Source organism: Vigna umbellata, chromosome 1 (genome assembly GCF_029865625.1).
Source record: "Vigna umbellata cultivar VRB3 chromosome 1, Vumbellata_1.0, whole genome shotgun sequence".
Taxonomy (NCBI): Eukaryota; Viridiplantae; Streptophyta; class Magnoliopsida; order Fabales; family Fabaceae; genus Vigna; species Vigna umbellata.
In genome coordinates this window covers 32,579,256-32,598,366 of record NC_142165.1, presented here as the reverse complement: position 1 = coordinate 32,598,366, position 19,111 = coordinate 32,579,256, and the positions used below count along the sequence as shown (strand labels likewise).

General features: G+C 36.2%; 2 protein-coding genes across 3 annotated transcripts; one reads left to right on the top strand and one right to left on the bottom strand.

Annotated features, from left to right (window-relative positions):
- Positions 1 to 1,288: 1,288 nt before the first annotated feature.
- Positions 1,289 to 3,409, bottom strand: LOC148205184 (uncharacterized). Its single transcript, XM_088103540.1, has 2 exons — positions 3,385 to 3,409; positions 1,289 to 2,718 (listed from the first exon to the last, which is right to left on the bottom strand). The coding sequence occupies exons 1-2, from the start codon at positions 3,407 to 3,409 to the stop codon at positions 1,583 to 1,585; spliced, it is 1,161 nt and encodes a 386-aa protein (XP_087959666.1). The 3' UTR covers positions 1,289 to 1,582.
- Positions 3,410 to 7,177: 3,768 nt separating this feature from the next.
- Positions 7,178 to 10,700, top strand: LOC148205183 (receptor-like protein 7). Of its 2 annotated transcripts, XM_088102891.1 has the most exons (2): positions 7,178 to 10,358; positions 10,478 to 10,700. In XM_088102891.1, exons 1-2 carry the CDS (start codon positions 7,304 to 7,306, stop codon positions 10,507 to 10,509), a joined length of 3,087 nt encoding a protein of 1,028 aa, XP_087959017.1. In that variant the 5' UTR covers positions 7,178 to 7,303; the 3' UTR covers positions 10,510 to 10,700. The 2 variants fall into 2 exon arrangements, with proteins under 2 accessions (XP_087959017.1, XP_087959018.1); XM_088102892.1 differs by having other exon boundaries at positions 7,178 to 10,700.
- The last annotated feature ends 8,411 nt before the right edge of the window (positions 10,701 to 19,111 follow it).

Sequence of the window (19,111 nt, the reverse complement as noted above, 5' to 3'; positions counted from 1 at the left end):
GTATTCTTCTTGATGTCCCAAAATGTACCTCCAAAATTTTCCTGCAGTCAATGATTAAAATAATTAACTCAGATAATTCAAATTAATTAAAATAAGAATTTCTGGTCAAATTAAGCACAATTAACAAAAACGGAAAAATACTGGACATTTAAGCACAATTCCCTGATTAATTCTAGCACAATCAAGACGCGAATCAAGGAATAGTTCAAAGAACATCAGGGAAGTGACACAAACTCAGCACACAGAACACAGACTAACAAGGATAGAAACAGAATTACATAGTTCTCAAGGAATCTGGACCAAGAAAAGAAGTAGACAATATCCAACACAAAATCAAAGAAAGCGGATACTCATGAAATCATCCAAGCATTTCAAACACGGTAAAATGATCAATCAGCTCAAGAGGTGAATCAAAAGTAACAAAACCTCACAGATGCACTATCAGTGTTTCTCTCAAGTGTATAAGGTAAAGAATTTCAACTCAATGCACTCAAGAAAGCAAACAACAACAGACTTGGCAAGCCTCTAATATCAATACTCAAAACATATGCATGTTCACATCAAAAGGTCTTTTATGGATGTAATGGGGCCAAGGACAAGGGAGGATAAATATGGATGAGAAGCTATAAACCAAAAGAAATAGAGGAGCAATGGGGAACAAGTGTAAACACAATCAAATACACCCAAAACCTCTAATTCAATCCTCTTCTTGACTCCATTATTCACAATTTTTTTTTCATTTTTTTTTCATCCTGTCTCTTTTCTTTTCTTTCTTTTCAAAACAAAACTGTAAAAGACAAGATACACATATATTTCCAAAAATAAAACAAGAAGAGGAACCAACTAGCCAATTCATATGAATCCCCAAGAAGACCACACTTGTTCCCAAAACATTTCCAAAGCTCCAAAATTCCCTAAGGTTAAGGTAATCATGATTTTTCACTTAGGGCTAGTGTATGAGCTTCAAAACAAAGAAATGAGGAAAGTATAGGCTCAAAAGGGGTTTCCAAAGAATCAGAACAAGGTAAGCTTATTTGGCTAGAGAGGCTCAAAAACAAAACTGCCTTTATCACTTCCAAACATGCATATCAATCAAGAATTATCAACAAGAGTCAAGCCAAGGCATATGCGCAAGCAATCAAGAGACATATCACACACACAAGAAAGAACATAAAGTGGCTCAAATCTCACACAGGGTAATTCTGTCACAATCAATTCAACCTCTCAAACATCATAATCATCTTCCCAAGCAAAGAAAAGCAAGAATTTCAAACTAATCAGAGTATCAATGAAGTGAAGGGAAAGACGAGTCTACAACTTAAACAAAGTCCAGAAATGAAGAGAATCATGTAAAACTGTACACAAGACAAAACAAAAACTACCTAGAAAAGAAAAAATTTAACACGGAAAACAAAAACTAACAAAGAAAAATCAGAATCTCCCCCAATAGACCACACTTAAACTACACAGTGTCCTCAATGTGTCATAAGCATAAGATCAGAAATCATAACAGTCAACAGATCATGGACAAGTGCAATAAAAGTAGGGAAAGGGGGAGAAGAGAGAAAGAAAACTCCCCTGATCATGGTGGCAGTTGCCAATTTTGGACTTGTAGGGAGATGTCTTCCACCAATGGATCCAGCAAAGAAGTTTTGAGGAAGAACTGCTTCATCCTCCATATTTGATCGAGCAGGACAGCTGGATCTAAGAAGCAAAGATTGTTGATGAGCGGGTTCAGCCGGTGTCTATTGATCTTCAAACTGTTGTGTATGTGAGCACCTTTGTCTTCAATAGTGGGTATTTGTTGATTAAATTCGTGTGTACCTCCTGCAACATGGTTAGTGCAATGTGGTTCCAAATAAATGACATGCAGGGGTATAACACCCAATCCCAATGTAATAGGCTGAACCTCAGATATACTCTCAGAACATGAATCACTTTCAAAATTAGAAGCAATATCAACAACAGACTCAGATTCATGTTCAGTGCATGGAGAATAAACATTCAGATGTGGTAGCAAAAAGTGGTTCTCATCATGCAGAGATGGAGAATCAAAAACAGACTCATCAACAATATAATCATCAACATATCTATCAACAGCATAATCATGAATAGCACATTCATCAACAGAATAATCAATTTGAGGTATGTTTACGTCCACTTCCCTAAAGATTGGAAAAGTGGTGGAAGATGAAAATGGTCTACCTGGTTCAAGTTTGCTGCTTATACCTGCCTGGTCCTCAAAATCTTTGTCAGTCTCCTCTGGTGCAAGAGTGGGGACATAGGGCGGTAGGAAAGTAGGTGGCGCAACAGTAAGCTCATGACTCTTCTCCCCATCTTTTATGTTGATGCCACTATCATCATCATTTGGAATCTGAACAGTCTGAAATGGTAACTCTGAATCTTGAGACTGTTCCTGATTTAATTGAGTAGCCATCTGCCCTATCTGGTCATTCAAGCTCTGAATGGACACTCTGGTCTCTTGCTGAAACTGCAGGTTCTGCATGGTCAACTGCTCCAACAACTCCTGCAATGTAGGCTCAGAAGTAGAAGGCTGAGGAGCTATTTCGGCAGAAGCATCATATTGCTGACTCTGATATTGCTGGACTGGTGGAGGCATGAAAGTACTCTGGAATGGTGGTTCTTGATATTGATGTTGTGGAGCATTGTACCATCCCAAGGTAGGGTCATTCCATCTAGGACCGTTGTTGTATCCATCTTGCACATGGGAGAATTTGCTCAGAAATTTATGCTCAAGATCTTCCCATCTGGTAATGGATCCTGGAGGAAGAGAGTCTTTCCAATCTTTTGCTGCTCTTTCTAATGAGTGCGGGAATGCCCTTAAGAAAACTAGATCATCCGGGACATTTGGAAGTTTCATTAAAGAGCAAATTCGATAAAACCTATCCAAATGTTCATGTGCGCATTCATCTGCAAGACCCTAAAACTTGGGCAACAAATTCATCAGTCCAGTGGTGAGAACTAAATGATCACCATCCTCATTAGGTGGAACCGGCTCCCAAAGAGAGCTCTCAGAAGTTGGAGGATGAGCCATATTGTTCTCAGCATAAAAGTCAGCAGAATTACAATCAGAGTAATATGTAGAATAAGAGTCATAGCTAGAGGCATCGGCAGAATAAGTAGTATTCACATAATCAAAATTGGTAGACATGGAAAAATAAAAATACTAAAAAATTACGAAACAAATAAAACACAAGACAATTTTTTTTTTTAAATGACAGACAAAACACATACAACACGCATACAGAAAACAGAACATCACATCACAACACGAGACAAAACACACACAACAAAAACATAACAGATGAAACATATATTAACACAACATATATAAACACACACAACAAAAACCCAAGACTGAACCTTTGGTCCCCGGCAACGGCGCCATTTTGTTGAGAGGGTCGCACCTTACACAAAAGTTGATTGCAAAATTAATGCAGTATAAGCTAGGAAGTGACTCCTAGGTCATCTCTCAAGGACCAAATTGTGGTTTGAGTCTTAGGTCAAACACGTAGTGGGGGGGTTTAAGGTGTTTTTGTGATTAGAAATGAACTAAATTAAAACACGAATATAAACACAGATGTAAACACAGAATTAAAACATTTGGTCACTTAATCTAACATTACAACTAAATTAGAGAAAACTTGCATGACTCTCTTGAATTAAAATTGCTAAATTGGAAATGCATCTTCCATTAATCAACGGCAATGCGTAGAAGCATAATGCAGCGAGAAGAATTAAATTACCAAATCCTTGAACAACTTGAACACAATAAATAAAGAGAAAATGCATCTTTCGGCTGGTATATAAAAGTGTGAAACAATTGAAGGTATTGTGCAAAATTCATGAGCAGCAGGAATCAATTTTAATGCACGGTGGACAAAGCTCATAGCAAATAGAAAATGAAAGGTTTAGCTAAAGAAAATTAAAATCATCACGGCACAAGTACTAAGAAAAGTGGTGAGTTCACAACTGGAATATAAAATTGGTATTTAACAATTGCATGATTCACATCACCCGCCCAGTCGCCCATTCAATACTTTTGTTATTTGAACAATTGGAATGTAAAATTCATTCTCAAGGCATGATTATAATAAAAGATACCCCTTTATGCGGCTACTCCCTTCTGAGGTGCCAACTCCTAATTCTTCAAAGTGAAAGGGAATCTTCCAAAAGTAATTCATCAACGTGTGTCCTAATTTTTCCAGCCGTGCTACTCCTCACTTCCCGTGACCGAGCCAAATGAACTCCCCTCTTCCAAAATCAAATCAGCGTCACATCTCCTATGTATATTCCTTTAAGCCTTTGCCTCCTCCTCGGTGGTGGTTGGACCGCACCAAAATAAAAGTAAATCCCCTTTTACGCTACATTCTCTTTAACCCAAATAATTCAATCTCTCCAACGTGCTTCCAAAAATCCTGGACTTTTATTCATTCCAGCAAGGAAAAGAACTCCATCACTGTGTGCTTCACCAAAAGAAAATCAACGAGCAAGATAAATAGAATAATAATGTGCTCTCCTATTGCTGGACTTGACAACACCTACTCTCACCTACCACCTCTTCATTCTCAAAGAAATAAAGAAAAAAATTAGCAAACATTTAGCTACCAATCATCTTGGCACGTCCCATCCCCCTTGACTACCACCTACTCTACTTCTCATTCCATAAATCAAAAGCAATCTCTCTTCTTCCAGCAGCCGTGACCTTATCCCATTATGCTTCCAGCTCACTTTTCCCGGGACGTGGCAGCCAATGAACCGTGACAGTGGTGGCTCCTCTTCTCTCGTTCAGCATTCCCTTATTAAATGAAGTTAATAGCCAATTGAAACGTAACATCATCCGTGTGCAAGCTTCCAGTAAAGTAAATCAGCATCATCAATCAAAGAAAGCGAGAAGAAATTGAATAAAAATCTCCAGCGTGCACAAGTTTTCGTTCATAAAAAACAGAAAATGTTTCCAAAGTGAAGTTTCATGAGCGTGGCCAGTGGCGGCTCCTCTTCTCTAAGGCCGTGAGTTTCTTATAATGAGGGTGGGGTCCACACAATAAAACCCTAGGGTGCCAAGTCATCCACCCTCAAGTTAATCCAAAAACATTCTACACTACTAGATTACAATTTAATTAATTCTAGATGTCTATGTGGAGAGTCTTGAATTTATTTGTATTCTTCTTGATGTCCCAAAATGTACCTCCAAAATTTTCCTGCAGTCAATGATTAAAATAATTAACTCAGATAATTCAAATTAATTAAAATAAGAATTTCTGGTCAAATTAAGCACAATTAACAAAAACGGAAAAATACTGGACATTTAAGCACAATTCCCTGATTAATTCTAGCACAATAGACTAGGTGAAGTCAAGAAAATATTGACTCATCACTCCTCCAGTACAAGTTTCTGTACAAATCCTGGATTTTGTTCGTGTAATCGTTTACCAAGCATCTATAAACGATTACAAGTGTATTTTTTGGTGCAGAAGTTTCAAGACTTCATCTAAGTTGTTCATCTCATAAATATTGTTCATTTCCTCAATCATGGGGTGTCCAAACATGACTTTCCAGCCTATACTCACACTCAAACACTAAAATCAAGTGAAAACCAGTTGATTTATGCCAAAAAATTAAAAATTTTGACTATGGTCACCTAGGTTAGCACAGCTGACTCTTGCAGTACAAGTTTCTGTACAAATCCTGGATTTTGTTCGTGTAATCGTTTACCAATGAGTTGTAATCGATTACAACCATGTTTTTTGGTGCAAAAGTTCTAGGACTTCACCTAACTTCATCATGTCACAAGCATTGTTTCATTCCGCCACCAAATATATCAGTACTAATCAAAGTGGCCACTTTATTCATTAACAATTCAAACAAAACCATATTTCACAATGACAATAACAAAGGAAATTCAATTAACATTGATAATATGTACAATTTTGTATTACTTTCTCTTAACATTGAACAAAATATATTCAAAATTACAAACATTTGTTCATCTATGTACAATTTTGTATTACTTTCTCTTAAGAAATCTATACAAATATCACTCATATTTTATTCTAAGAAATCGAGTGTAAGGAATCCTAAGCACTCTGCTCTTATAACGCCTTCGTGACCCTATCCTCACGTAAGTCTTCATTGGAGGTGGATTGGTGGACATGCCTCCCGGGGAAAAAAATCCAATGTTCATGGACGATTCTTCACATAAAACACTTTGTCCACCATCTCCGCAATCAGTGACCGGTGCTCCTCTATCAAATGCTCGTTCAAAGTAGAAATACACTTTGTTAAAAAGGAGTGACTAACCCTCAACTGCATCAACAACAAACAAAATAACCAAAACATAAAAGCCCTAAAACAAAAACAACAAAAAATTTAACAAGGAAAACCCAAAATCCAAACCGAAAACGCAATGTACAAAATGAAGGAAGAATGCATTTACCTTGCTCGTCGAAGGACCATGGTTACCGGAACTTGCCATTTTGCACAATACACTCAACAAAGAGGACGACATTGACCAAAACGAAGAGATGTACCAAAAACGTAGAAGGAGAACGACAAGGAAGAGCGACAACCACAAGGAAGAGGGAGACCGAAAACCAAAAGAGAGAGCTAGAATGAAGATGATGAACGAGAAGGAAGAAAGAGAACGGTGATTTCTAATGAAATAGGACAAGGGGTATATTTGGAATTCCAAATTTTCTGAAGCTCTCATCAATTTCGATGTCACAATTTCAGAAATAAAAGAAAAAAAATTGGACCAATGCTCTATTGACACCTGACTTTGTTAAAAATGTGTTAAAATTTTGTTGTTGGAATATCACGATCCTAAAAGAAAACTCTTGGTTTAAAATTGGCACGTGATTAAGTATCTTAGTTTGTGAATATGTAAGGAGTAGTGACAAGATATTGAATAAGGAAGACAATCATGGTTTATATAATTTTTTTTTTGTCTCGGGATTGTTCTGAATCAATTTTAAATAATATAGTGGTAAATCTATTTTATAAAAATGACCGAGTTAGGCCTGATAAAAGGTTGGCCTGCCACTGTGTTACATATACATCTTTACAATAATTGTACTATACACATAATTGCTTTTATTACGCTACAGTGCAAGTTATGTAGTTGAATGATTTACGAGCTTGACTCCCTGTTCAATCCGCTTTTGAACATCAATTAAAATAGTGAGGGACATGATCATTTTGTATTTCGTTCTCGAACTCTAAAAATCAGAGTAAACCAAGTATTGGAACTTTGAATCTGTTGAGCAAAAGCCTTTAGAAAAGTATGGGGTGGTTTGTGTTTGTTGTCCTGAGTTGGTTGCTTTGTCATTTTCCTTCACGGACGTCTTCATTGGAGCCATTATGCAACCATGATGAAGCCTCTGCCTTGCTTGGCATCAAGAGTTCATTAGTTGTTGGTAGCATACCTTACAGAACTTCTTCCTGTGAGTCTCCTTATCCAAAGACAGAATCTTGGAAAAATGGTACTAATTGTTGTTTGTGGGATGGGGTGAGTTGTGATACAAACTCAGGCCGCGTCATTGGCTTAGACCTCAGCTGCAGTTCCCTTCAAGGTCCATTTCATCCCAACAACACTCTCTTCAAACTCACTCACCTTCAAAAACTCAACCTTGCTTTCAATGACTTTTCCTTTTCTCCAATGCCTCATGGGTTTGCTGATCTTGTAGCTCTTACTCATCTCAACCTATCTTTTGTTGGATTTAGTGGTGTCATTCCTTCCAAAATATCTCACCTCTCAAAATTAGTTTCACTTGATCTCTCACTGTTACAAGATATGAGAATGGAACCAGTAACCCTGGAAAAGCTCATTATAAATGCAACTGATTTAAGGGAGCTCACTCTTTATAGACTAGGTATGTTTTTGATTAAACCGAGTTCTCTGTCTTTGTTGTTTAATTTTTCATCTTCTTTGGTCTCTCTCGAACTTCAAGGTTCCGGTTTGCAAGGGAAGTTGGAAAATAAGATACTATGTTTACCCAATCTTCAACACCTAGATCTGTCTGATAATCCTGATCTCGAAGGTGAACTTCCAGAGTTCAATTGGAGCACTCCTCTTAGATATTTGGCCATTCGTCATACCAAATTTAGTGGCGAGATTCCGTTATCACTTTCAAATCTTCATCATCTCACTTATATTGATCTTTCAAGTAATGATTTCGCAGGATCCATTCCTCAATTCATGGGCAACATCTCACAATTAAATTATCTGAAGCTCAATTCAAATAACTTAGGTGATGATATTCCATCTTCTCTTTTCAACCTTCAACACCTTATTCACTTAGATCTTTCATATAATAATTTTGATACTGAGATCCCCAATTTGTTTGATAAGCTAAACAAATTAGAATATTTAGATTTTTCCAGAAACAACCTAGAGGGCCAATTACCATCATCGTTGTTCGGGCTCACTCAGCTTAGTTATTTAGGCCTTTCAGATAATAAATTATCTGGAGAGATACCTGATCAAACTGGTGGACTTTCTAATTTAGCTTTTCTGGACTTGTCTAATAACTCTTTGAACGGAATAATTCCACATTGGTGTTTTTCTTTGCCATCGTTAGTTAGCTTACGCCTTGGTGAGAACCAGCTTACCGGGCCAATTGGTGAATTCTCTGCCTTTTCATCATTGAGATTTTGTGACCTCTCTTATAACAAGCTACAAGGTGATATCCCAGAGTCAATGTTTCTTCTCCAAAATATCTATGAATTGAGACTATCATCAAATAACCTGACTGGCCTCTTAGACTTTCATAAATTTTCAAATCTTCAACTGCTAACGGGTATTGATCTTTCTCACAACAATTTTCTATCTCCTAACTTTAATGATGAGTCCACCTTTTCCTTCCAAACATTCCGAAGTCCGCTCCAATCTATTAAGTATTTAGATCTATCTTGGAACCAAATTAGCGGAAGGATACCAAAATGGTTTAATGAGATCGGAAACAAGTCTTTGGATGAGTTGGACCTTTCACATAACCTTTTCACATCAGTTGATTATCTCTCGCTCTCACAGGGAAAAATAACCTACATTGACCTTAGCTTCAACATGCTTGAAGGAGATATCCCCGCTCCCCCACAAGGCGTTGAATTCTTTTCTGTCTCAAACAACAAATTAACTGGACGCATTTCTTCAGATATTTGCAATGCAACCTCCCTCCAGTTACTCAATTTGTCTCACAACAATTTGACAGGCTTGCTTCCACGATGCCTCGGAACCTTGCCATACCTTTCAGTTTTGGATGTGCAAATGAACAACCTTTGTGGAACCATACCCAGAACCTATCTTCTGATAGAATCATTGGAAACAGTGAATCTTAATGGCAATAATCTAGAGGGACCATTAGATTGGCCTGGGGCCAAGGTCATGTGCAAAGGATTGACAGTTCTTGATCTTGGACAAAACAACATAGGCGGTGGATTTCCAAGTTGGCTACACTATCTTCCAGAACTGGAAGTCCTCGTTTTACGCGCTAATAAGTTCAACGGTGATATCAACTGTTTGAAAGCCAAGGACGCCTTTATCAAATTGAAGATTTTTGATGTCTCCAACAATAACTTTAGTGGCGCTTTGCCAACAACATGCATAAAAAACTTCAAGGCAATGAAAGAGAGTGAGAATGATTATTTGGAATACGAAGAAGTTTATGGAAAATCATTTACTTACGAGGATTCTGTTGTGGTCACGGTGAAAAGTAATGTCATTCGGATGGAGAGAATCTTAACCACTTTCACAACTATTGATTTGTCGAATAATGGATTTGAAGGAATGATTCCATCAATCATTGGAGAGTTAAAGTCACTAAAAGGACTTAACCTTTCCCACAACATAATTACTGGTTTTATTCCGCAAACCTTGGGCGGTTTAGAATATCTGGAATGGTTAGACCTCTCCTCAAACATGCTCATGGGTGAGATTCCAAACGCATTGACCAACCTTCACTTTCTCTCTGTCTTTAACCTTTCACAAAACCTGCTGGTGGGGATGATACCAACAGGTAAACAATTCAACACATTTCAGAATGATTCCTATCAGGGAAATCAAGGGCTGTGTGGGCTGCCATTGTCAAAACCATGCCACAAGGATAAAAAGCAGCCGAGAGAATTAGCAACCTTTCAATATCAGCAAGAAGAACAATTTGGGTTAGGTTGGAAATCCGTAGCTATTGGATATGGTTGTGGAGGGGTATTTGGAGTGGTGTTGGGATATCTCGCATTCTTCATCAGAAGACCAGAATGGTCAATCCGTTTGATTGAAGGCATTCTTAATCAAAGACTGAGAAACAAGAGCTACAAATCCAATCCAAAGAGAAAATCATACAGTAAGGGTCGTTAAAGATCTAGACTCAGTCCATCCCTTCTGTTGCAAATTAAGTGAAATTTTACATTATATAAAATTTTATTAATCCTTAATCTAACTATCCCAATTCTAATATTACAGAGTATTTTTCCAGTGGGTGCTTTGAAGATTAATTATTCTTGCCATAATAAGGTCCTTGAGTAGATGATTCCATGTTGTTATCTCTTACACAGTTTCAGTTTGTTTAAGGATCATAGTGTTCTTTAGTTAATGCATAAGCATAATTCTTCTTCCAACCATCAGTTGTTAGCTATAATTCATTTATAATTAGTAATGTTGTTACACTGTAGTCGAACTCTTTGTATCAAATGAGAGTATCCAATTTGAATAGAAAAATTCAGTATCGTTTTCATGTTTGTATATTTTTAGACTCATTATGATTTGCAGGGTTATACTAAGCTATTAAATAGTTTGTTTTCGTGTACATGCTTTAATAGTTTACAAAAATTTACTCTACATTTATGATGCAAAAAAATATTAAAGTTATTAATAAATGGTTATCGAAGTTCATTTATATGGTTTAATTTTCAGTACATTAATCAATTATGTAACTAGTAACTAGCATGGTTTCTTATCATGATGAGTAAGATCAAATAACTAAGTTTTAGCATGAAATATGAAGTTGAGTTTGTTGTGGAACACTTTCGGATGTCACGGGTTTAAAAAATTGAATATTTAAAAACATTCTTATAGCACATAAGCTTATTTTTCAAAAACCTTAATATTAAAAACTTTGGAAAACATTAAATTACATTATTCAAAAAGCAAGATTCAAATTACATTATTCGAAAATTATTTAAATAACCAATGAATAAAAATAACTTCAAATTACATTGTCTTAAAAGTCTAAACCAAAAAAACTTTTAAAGAAAACCTAAATCTATCCCTATCATCTCATGTATCTATCATGCTTCTGGATCATCTACAATATCATCTCTTCACATATAACACATTATACGATTATGGGGTAATAATATCCATCATTATATCAATAATATCCATCACAAACACAAACACAAACGCGTATGGGGTAAGCTACCGATAAAATAATTATAACAATAATATACATATATACTGATGATATCAACCACAATCAAACACACAACAAGATACATACCTACTGATTATATCAATCATAATCAACCACGCCTTAAGATACATCCATACTTATTATATCAACCATAATCGAACATGAACCATAATCAAACACCTCATACATATAAGTAATAACATGATTCCTAATCTTTTAAACACAACAAATCAATCATATCTGATTACTCGCTTCCTGAGCCTCGATACTCCATCCTTGATCATCAATCCTCAATGTCATCTCATGAACATCACACACCTAGACCAACAATCTATCCCTTAAATCGCACTTATGCTAACCACACCCTCTGATACCATTACTACCAACCTAGTATTCCCCTGATGCTCCATCATCATTATATTCATCAACATGTGTACCTCCATCATGATTAACCCTAGGAAAAAATATAAAAAAAATAAAAAATAGCATAACAATTATGTTCTAAAAAAAATGTACACTTAAGAACACTAATTTCAAAACAAAAACAAAGTCTCAAAACTTCTTNATTAATATCTTATTATTGATTTTTATTGTGCTTGACCTTAAGAGTAAGTTGGATTTTGTTATTTACTTCATTGGCTACCTATTTGAATCTAGTATGGCTAGTGAATTGAAATCAAAATTAATGTTATCTTTAAAAACAGTTTATGAATAATATCAAGGTATTGGGAATGGTTCTCAAAGTAGTCAACAAGAATCTCAACTAAATGATGAAGATGATGATCCTCATGACATGAGTTTCTAGGTAAGAGCTACAAGACGTATATTTGATTATATACAAGAGCTTGATAAATATTTGAGAGAGGATCTTGAACCTTATATAAAGTGAGTTGAGCTTGATATTTTACAAAGTACAACTAGAGCCAACTTGACTAAAATTCGATAAGGATTGTCTCAGTCAAAATTCGATTAGGCACAACTAAGTTGAATTTTGTCAAATTTTAATCATGACAGACTCCACCAATTTGACCTAAATTTGGTTAGGACTGATTCTTCCAAAATCAAATAAATTTTGACTAAAACCCATTCGTTGGAATTCGATAAAATTTTGATTTGGATTTATTCAAAAAAATTCAATCGAATTTCAATGTAGACAACTCGATCGGATGTAAATCTAGGATAAAATGTGCAAATATAATAAATCATTATTTAAGAAGCATCTAGGATAACACAAACATTTATCTTAATCACGTCCAATTAAGATTTTTGTTATAATTCCAAAAACCATGATAAGAATTCTTATAACACAATCGAAAGTGAAAAGTTAAATCCACATATAAAAGAAAGGAAAATGGTATGTCGACAACGATTTTTTGCCAACAATTTGACAACGCCAGGTGGCGTCTTTGCATTGGCCAAATTTAATAAAAAGAAAATAGAGAGAAGTTATCTGACTAAGGGTAAAATTGGAAGAAAAGTTTACAAGTTTAACATTTTTGGTTTCGCGGTTTTCGTTTTCGTTTTTTCGCTCTCACCTCTACACTTCTTTCATCCCTTTTATCTTCTCTCTCGATCTAACCTCTATCTTCTCTATCGTTCTAACCCTATTCTTGTATCTTTTTTCTGATTTGAAGTCTGGTGACGGTTTGGGTGTCATGAATTGAATTCTTTTTACATTGTGTGTGTTATAATGAATAAAGGTGTTATATTGAAAAAAGAACGCAGAATATTAATAAGTATTTAAAATGTAAGCAATGGTTTCAGAAATGAATATAAGTTGTGGAATTTGTTGACCAAAAAACCATACAAGTGAATTTAATGGTCATTACTGGTTGGGAGGTTATGTTTGGTGACCCCAAGAAGTGGGGAAGAAGCCATTCTTACTGAGGGGACCAAGTTGGACAAGTGCAGAGCTAATCTGCAGAAAAAACATTGTCATAATCGTTTACAGTGGCCTCGTAAACGATTACACGAGAGAAATCACTGTTTTGTACAGAAAGTTGAACTGAAGTAGTCAGTTGTGGTGTCCTAGGTGATCATTGGCAAAAACTATTAATTTAAAGCACAAGTCCACTTGTATTTACTTGGTGTTGGTGTTTGACTGGTGGTAGAGGGTGGTAGCTGATGGGAGGTGACCCCAAGAAGTGGGAAAGAAGTCATTCTTACTGAAGGGACCAAGTTGGAGAAGTGCATGGCTAATCTACAGAAAAAACACTGTGGTAATCGTTTACAGTGGCCTGGTAAATGATTACACGAGAGAAATCACTATTTTGTACAGAAAGTTGAACTGAAGTAGTCAGTTGTGGTGTCATGGGTGATCATTGGAAAAAATTGTTACTTTCAGGCACAAGTCCACTTGTATTTACTTGGTGTTGGTGTTTCAGTGGTGGTAGAGAGTGGTAAGTGATGGGAGGTGACCCCAAGAAGTGGAGAAGAAGCCATTCTTACTTAGGGGACCAAGTTGGACAAGTGCATAGCTAATCTGCAGAAAAAACACTGTGATAATCGTTTATAGTGTCCTTGTAATCGATTACAGTGTCAAAAAAGGTGTAAACTTGATTTCCAAGGCATAATTTGAAAGTTCTTTGAGTCTACATTCCAACAAAACAAGAATCAACTCATTTGGAGTTCGGTGAAGAAAGTTATGAGCAAAAGAACAAACAAAGGTCAGAGTTGGCAAGAATATATGAAACGCTAACTTGAAAGAATAAACTGTACCAACTCAGATGTCCAACAATTACAAATTAGTAGTCATTGGAAAGATTTTTGAGTCTAGTTTCTCATAAAAAAAGAATCACATCATTTGGAGGTCGGTGGGAAAAGTTATCAGTAAAATAGCTAGCAAAGGTCAAAGTTGACAACATGATATCTCACCCAAGTTGCTCATCTCATAAACATTGTTTCTTTCCTCATCATGGGGTGCCAAAACATGACTTTCGAATAAAAAAATCGAATATAAAACATTATAACTTTTGTGAATACTGGGTGCCCAAACATGACTTTCCAGCCTATACTCACACTCAAACACTAAAATCAAGTGAAAACCAGTTGATTTATGCCAAAAAATTAAAAATTTTGACTATGGTCACCTAGGTTACCACAACTGACTCCTCCAGAACAAGTTTCTGTACAAATCCTGGATTTTGTTCGTGTAATCGTTTACCAAGCATCTGTAAACGATTACAAGTGTATTTTTTGGTGCAGAAGTTTCAAGACTTCATCTAAGTTGTTCATCTCATAAACATTGTTCATTTCCTCAATCATGGGGTGCCCAAACATGACTTTCCAGCCTATACTCACACTCAAACACTAAAATCAAGTGAAAACCAGTTGATTTATGCCAAAAAATTAAAAATTTTGACTATGGTCACCTAGGTTACCACAATTGACTCCTCTAGTACAAGTTTCTGTACAAATTCTGAATTTTGTTCGTGTAATCGTTTACCAAGCATCTGTAAACGATTACAAGTGTATTTTTTGGTGCAAAAGTTTCAAGACTTCATCTAAGTTGTTCATGTCATAAACATTGTTCATTTTCTCAATCATGGGGTGCCCAAACATGACTTTCTAGCCTATACTCACAATCAAACACTAAAATCAAGTGAAAACCAGTTGATTTATGCCAAAAAATTAAAATTTTTGACTATGGTCACCTAGGTTAGCACAGCTGACTCCTGCAGTACAAGTTTCTGTACAAATCCTGGATTTTGTTCGTGTAATTGTTTACCAAGCATCTGTAAACGATTACAAGTGTATTTTTTGGTGCAGAAGTTTCAAGACTTCATCTAAGTTGTTCATCTCATAAATATTGTTCATTTCCTCAATCATGGGGTGCCCAAACATGACTTTCCAGCCTATACTCACACTCAAACACTAAAATCAACTGAAAACCAGTTGATTTATGCCAAAAAATTAAAAATTTTGACTATGGTCACCTACGTTACCACAACTGACTCCTTGTTGAGAGGGTCGCACCTCACACAAAAGTTGATTGCAAAGTTAATGTAGTATAAGCTAGGAAGTGACTCCTAGATCGTCTCTCAAGGACCAAATTGTGGTTCGAGTCTTAGGTCAAACACGTAGTAGGGGGTTTTTAAGGTGTTTTTGTGATTAGAAATGAACTAAATTAAAACACGAATATAAACACAGATGTAAACACAGAATTAAAACATTTGGTCACTTAATCTAACATTACAACTAAATTAGAGAAAACTTGCATGACTCTCTTGAATTAAAATTGCTAAATTGGAAATGCATCTTCCATTAATCAACGACAATGCGTAGAAGCATAATGCAGCGAGAAGAATTAAATTACCAAATCCTTGAACAACTTGAACACAATAAATAAAGAGAAAATGCATCTTTCGGCTGGTATATAAAAGTGTGAAACAATTGAAGGTATTGTGCAAAATTCATGAGCAGCAGGAATCAATTTTAATGCACGGTGGACAAAGCTCATAGCAAATAGAAAATGAAAGGTTTAGCTAAAGAAAATTAAAATCATCACGGCACAAGTACTAAGAAAAGTGGTGAGTTCACAATTGGAATATAAAATTGGTATTTAACAATTGCATGATTCACATCACCCGCCCAGTAGCCCATTCAATACTTTTGTTATTTGAACAATTGGAATGTAAAATTCATTCTCAAGGCATGATTATAATAAAAGATACCCCTTTATGCGGCTACTCCCTCCTGAGGTGCCAACTCCTAATTCTTCAAAGTGAAAGGGAATCTTCCAAAAGTAATTCATCAACGTGTGTCCTAATTTTTCCAGCCGTGCTACTCCTCACTTCCCGTGACCGAGCCAAATGAACTCCCCTCTTCCAAAATCAAATCAGCGTCACATCTCCTATGTATATTCCTTTAAGCCTTTGCCTCCTCCTCGGTGGTGGTTGGACCGCACCAAAATAAAAGTAAATCCCCTTTTACGCTACATTCTCTTTAACCCAAATAATTCAATCTCTCCAACGTGCTTCCAAAAATCCTGGACTTTTATTCATTCCAGCAAGGAAAAGAACTCCATCACCGTGTGCTTCACCAAAAGAAAATCAACGAGCAAGATAAATAGAATAATAATGTGCTCTCATATTGCTGGACTTAACAACACCTACTCTCACCTACCACCTCTTCATTCTCAAAGAAATAAAGAAAAAAATTAGCAAACATTCAGCTACCAATCATCTTGGCACGTCCCATCCCCCTTGACTACCACCTACTCTCCTTCTCATTCCATAAATCAAAAGCAATCTCTTTTCTTCCAGCAGCCGTGACCCTATCCCATTATGCTTCCAGCTCACTTTTCCCGGGACGTGGCAGCCAATGAACCGTGACAGTGGTGGCTCCTCTTCTCTCGTTTAGCACTCCCCTATTAAATGAAGTTAATAGCCAATTGAAACGTAACAACATCCGTGTGCAAGCTTCCAGTAAAGTAAATCAGCATCATCAATCAAAGAAAGCGAGAAGAAATTGAATAAAAATCTCCAGCGTGCACAAGTTTTCGTTCATAAAAACAGAAAATGTTTCCAAAGTGAAGTTTCATGAGCGTGGCCAGTGGCGGCTCCTCTTCTCTAAGGCCGTGAGTTTCTTATAATGAGGGTGGGGTCCACACAATAAAACCCTAGGGTACCAAGTCATCCACCCTCAAGTTAATCCAAAAACATTCTACACTACTAGATTACAATTTAATTAATTCTAGATGTCTATGTGGAGAGTCTTGAATTTATTTGTATTCTTCTTGATGTCCCAAAATGTACCTCCAAAATTTTCCTGCAGTCAATGATTAAAATAATTAACTCAGATAATTCAAATTAATTAAAATAAGAATTTCTGGTCAAATTAAGCACAATTAACAAAAACGGAAAAATACTGGACATTTAAGCACAATTCCCTGATTAATTCTAGCACAATCAAGACGCGAATCAAGGAATAGTTCAAAGAACATCAGGGAAGTGACACAAACTCAGCACACAGAACACAGACTAACAAGGATAGAAACAGAATTACATAGTTCTCAAGGAATCTGGACCAAGAAAAGAAGTAGACAATATCCAACACAAAATCAAAGAAAGCGGATACTCATGAAATCATCCAAGCATTTCAAACACGGTAAAATGATCAATCAGCTCAAGAGGTGAATCAAAAGTAACAAAACCTCACAGATGCACTATCAGTGTTTCTCTCAAGTGTATAAGGTAAAGAATTTCAACTCAATGCACTCAAGAAAGCAAACAACAACAGACTTGGCAAGCCTCTAATATCAATACTCAAAACATATGCATGTTCACATCAAAAGGTCTTTTATGGATGTAATGGGGCCAAGGACAAGGGAGGATAAATATGGATGAGAAGCTATAAACCAAAAGAAATAGAGGAGCAATGGGGAACAAGTGTAAACACAATCAAATACACCCAAAACCTCTAATTCAATCCTCTTCTTGACTCCATTATTCACAATTTTTTTTCATTTTTTTTTCATCCTGTCTCTTTTCTTTTCTTTCTTTTCAAAACAAAACTGTAAAAGACAAGATACACATATATTTCCAAAAATAAAACAAGAAGAGGAACCAACTAGCCAATTCATATGAATCCCCAAGAAGACCACACTTGTTCCCAAAACATTTCCAAAGCTCCAAAATTCCCTAAGGTTAAGGTAATCATGATTTTTCACTTAGGGCTAGTGTATGAGCTTCAAAACAAAGAAATGAGGAAAGTATAGGCTCAAAAGGGGTTTCCAAAGAATCAGAACAAGGTAAGCTTATTTGGCTAGAGAGGCTCAAAAACAAAACTGCCTTTATCACTTCCAAACATGCATATCAATCAAGAATTATCAACAAGAGTCAAGCCAAGGCATATGCGCAAGCAATCAAGAGACATATCACACACACAAGAAAGAACATAAAGTGGCTCAAATCTCACACAGGGTAATTCTGTCACAATCAATTCAACCTCTCAAACATCATAATCATCTTCCCAAGCAAAGAAAAGCAAGAATTTCAAACTAATCAGAGTATCAATGAAGTGAAGGGAAAGACGAGTCTACAACTTAAACAAAGTCCAGAAATGAAGAGAATCATGTAAAACTGTACACAAGACAAAACAAAAACTACCTAGAAAAGAAAAAATTTAACACGGAAAACAAAAACTAACAAAGAAAAATCAGAATCTCCCCCAATAGACCACACTTAAACTACACAGTGTCCTCAATGTGTCATAAGCATAAGATCAGAAATCATAACAGTCAACAGATCATGGACAAGTGCAATAAAAGTAGGGAAAGGGGGAGAAGAGAGAAAGAAAACTCCCCTGATCATGGTGGCAGTTGCCAATTTTGGACTTGTAGGGAGATGTCTTCCACCAATGGATCCAGCAAAGAAGTTTTGAGGAAGAACTGCTTCATCCTCCATATTTGATCGAGCAGGACAGCTGGATCTAAGAAGCAAAGATTGTTGATGAGCGGGTTCAGCCGGTGTCTATTGATCTTCAAACTGTTGTGTATGTGAGCACCTTTGTCTTCAATAGTGGGTATTTGTTGATTAAATTCGTGTGTACCTCCTGCAACATGGTTAGTGCAATGTGGTTCCAAATAAATGACATGCAGGGGTATAACACCCAATCCCAATGTAATAGGCTGAACCTCAGATATACTCTCAGAACATGAATCACTTTCAAAATTAGAAGCAATA

Bases quoted from the DNA above. Each gene is read 5' to 3' on its own strand.
- LOC148205184 (XM_088103540.1), bottom strand. From the start codon at position 3,409: ATGGCGCCGTTGCCGGGGACCAAAG. The intron at 2,719-3,384 runs GTTCAGTCTTGG...CCCATGTGCAAG, and splicing joins GCCGTTGCCGGGGACCAAAG to ATGGATACAACAACGGTCCT.
- LOC148205183 (XM_088102891.1), top strand. From the start codon at position 7,304: ATGGGGTGGTTTGTGTTTGTTGTCCTGAGTTGGTTGCTTTGTCATTTT. The intron at 10,359-10,477 runs GTAAGGGTCGTT...CTAATATTACAG, and splicing joins TCCAAAGAGAAAATCATACA to AGTATTTTTCCAGTGGGTGC.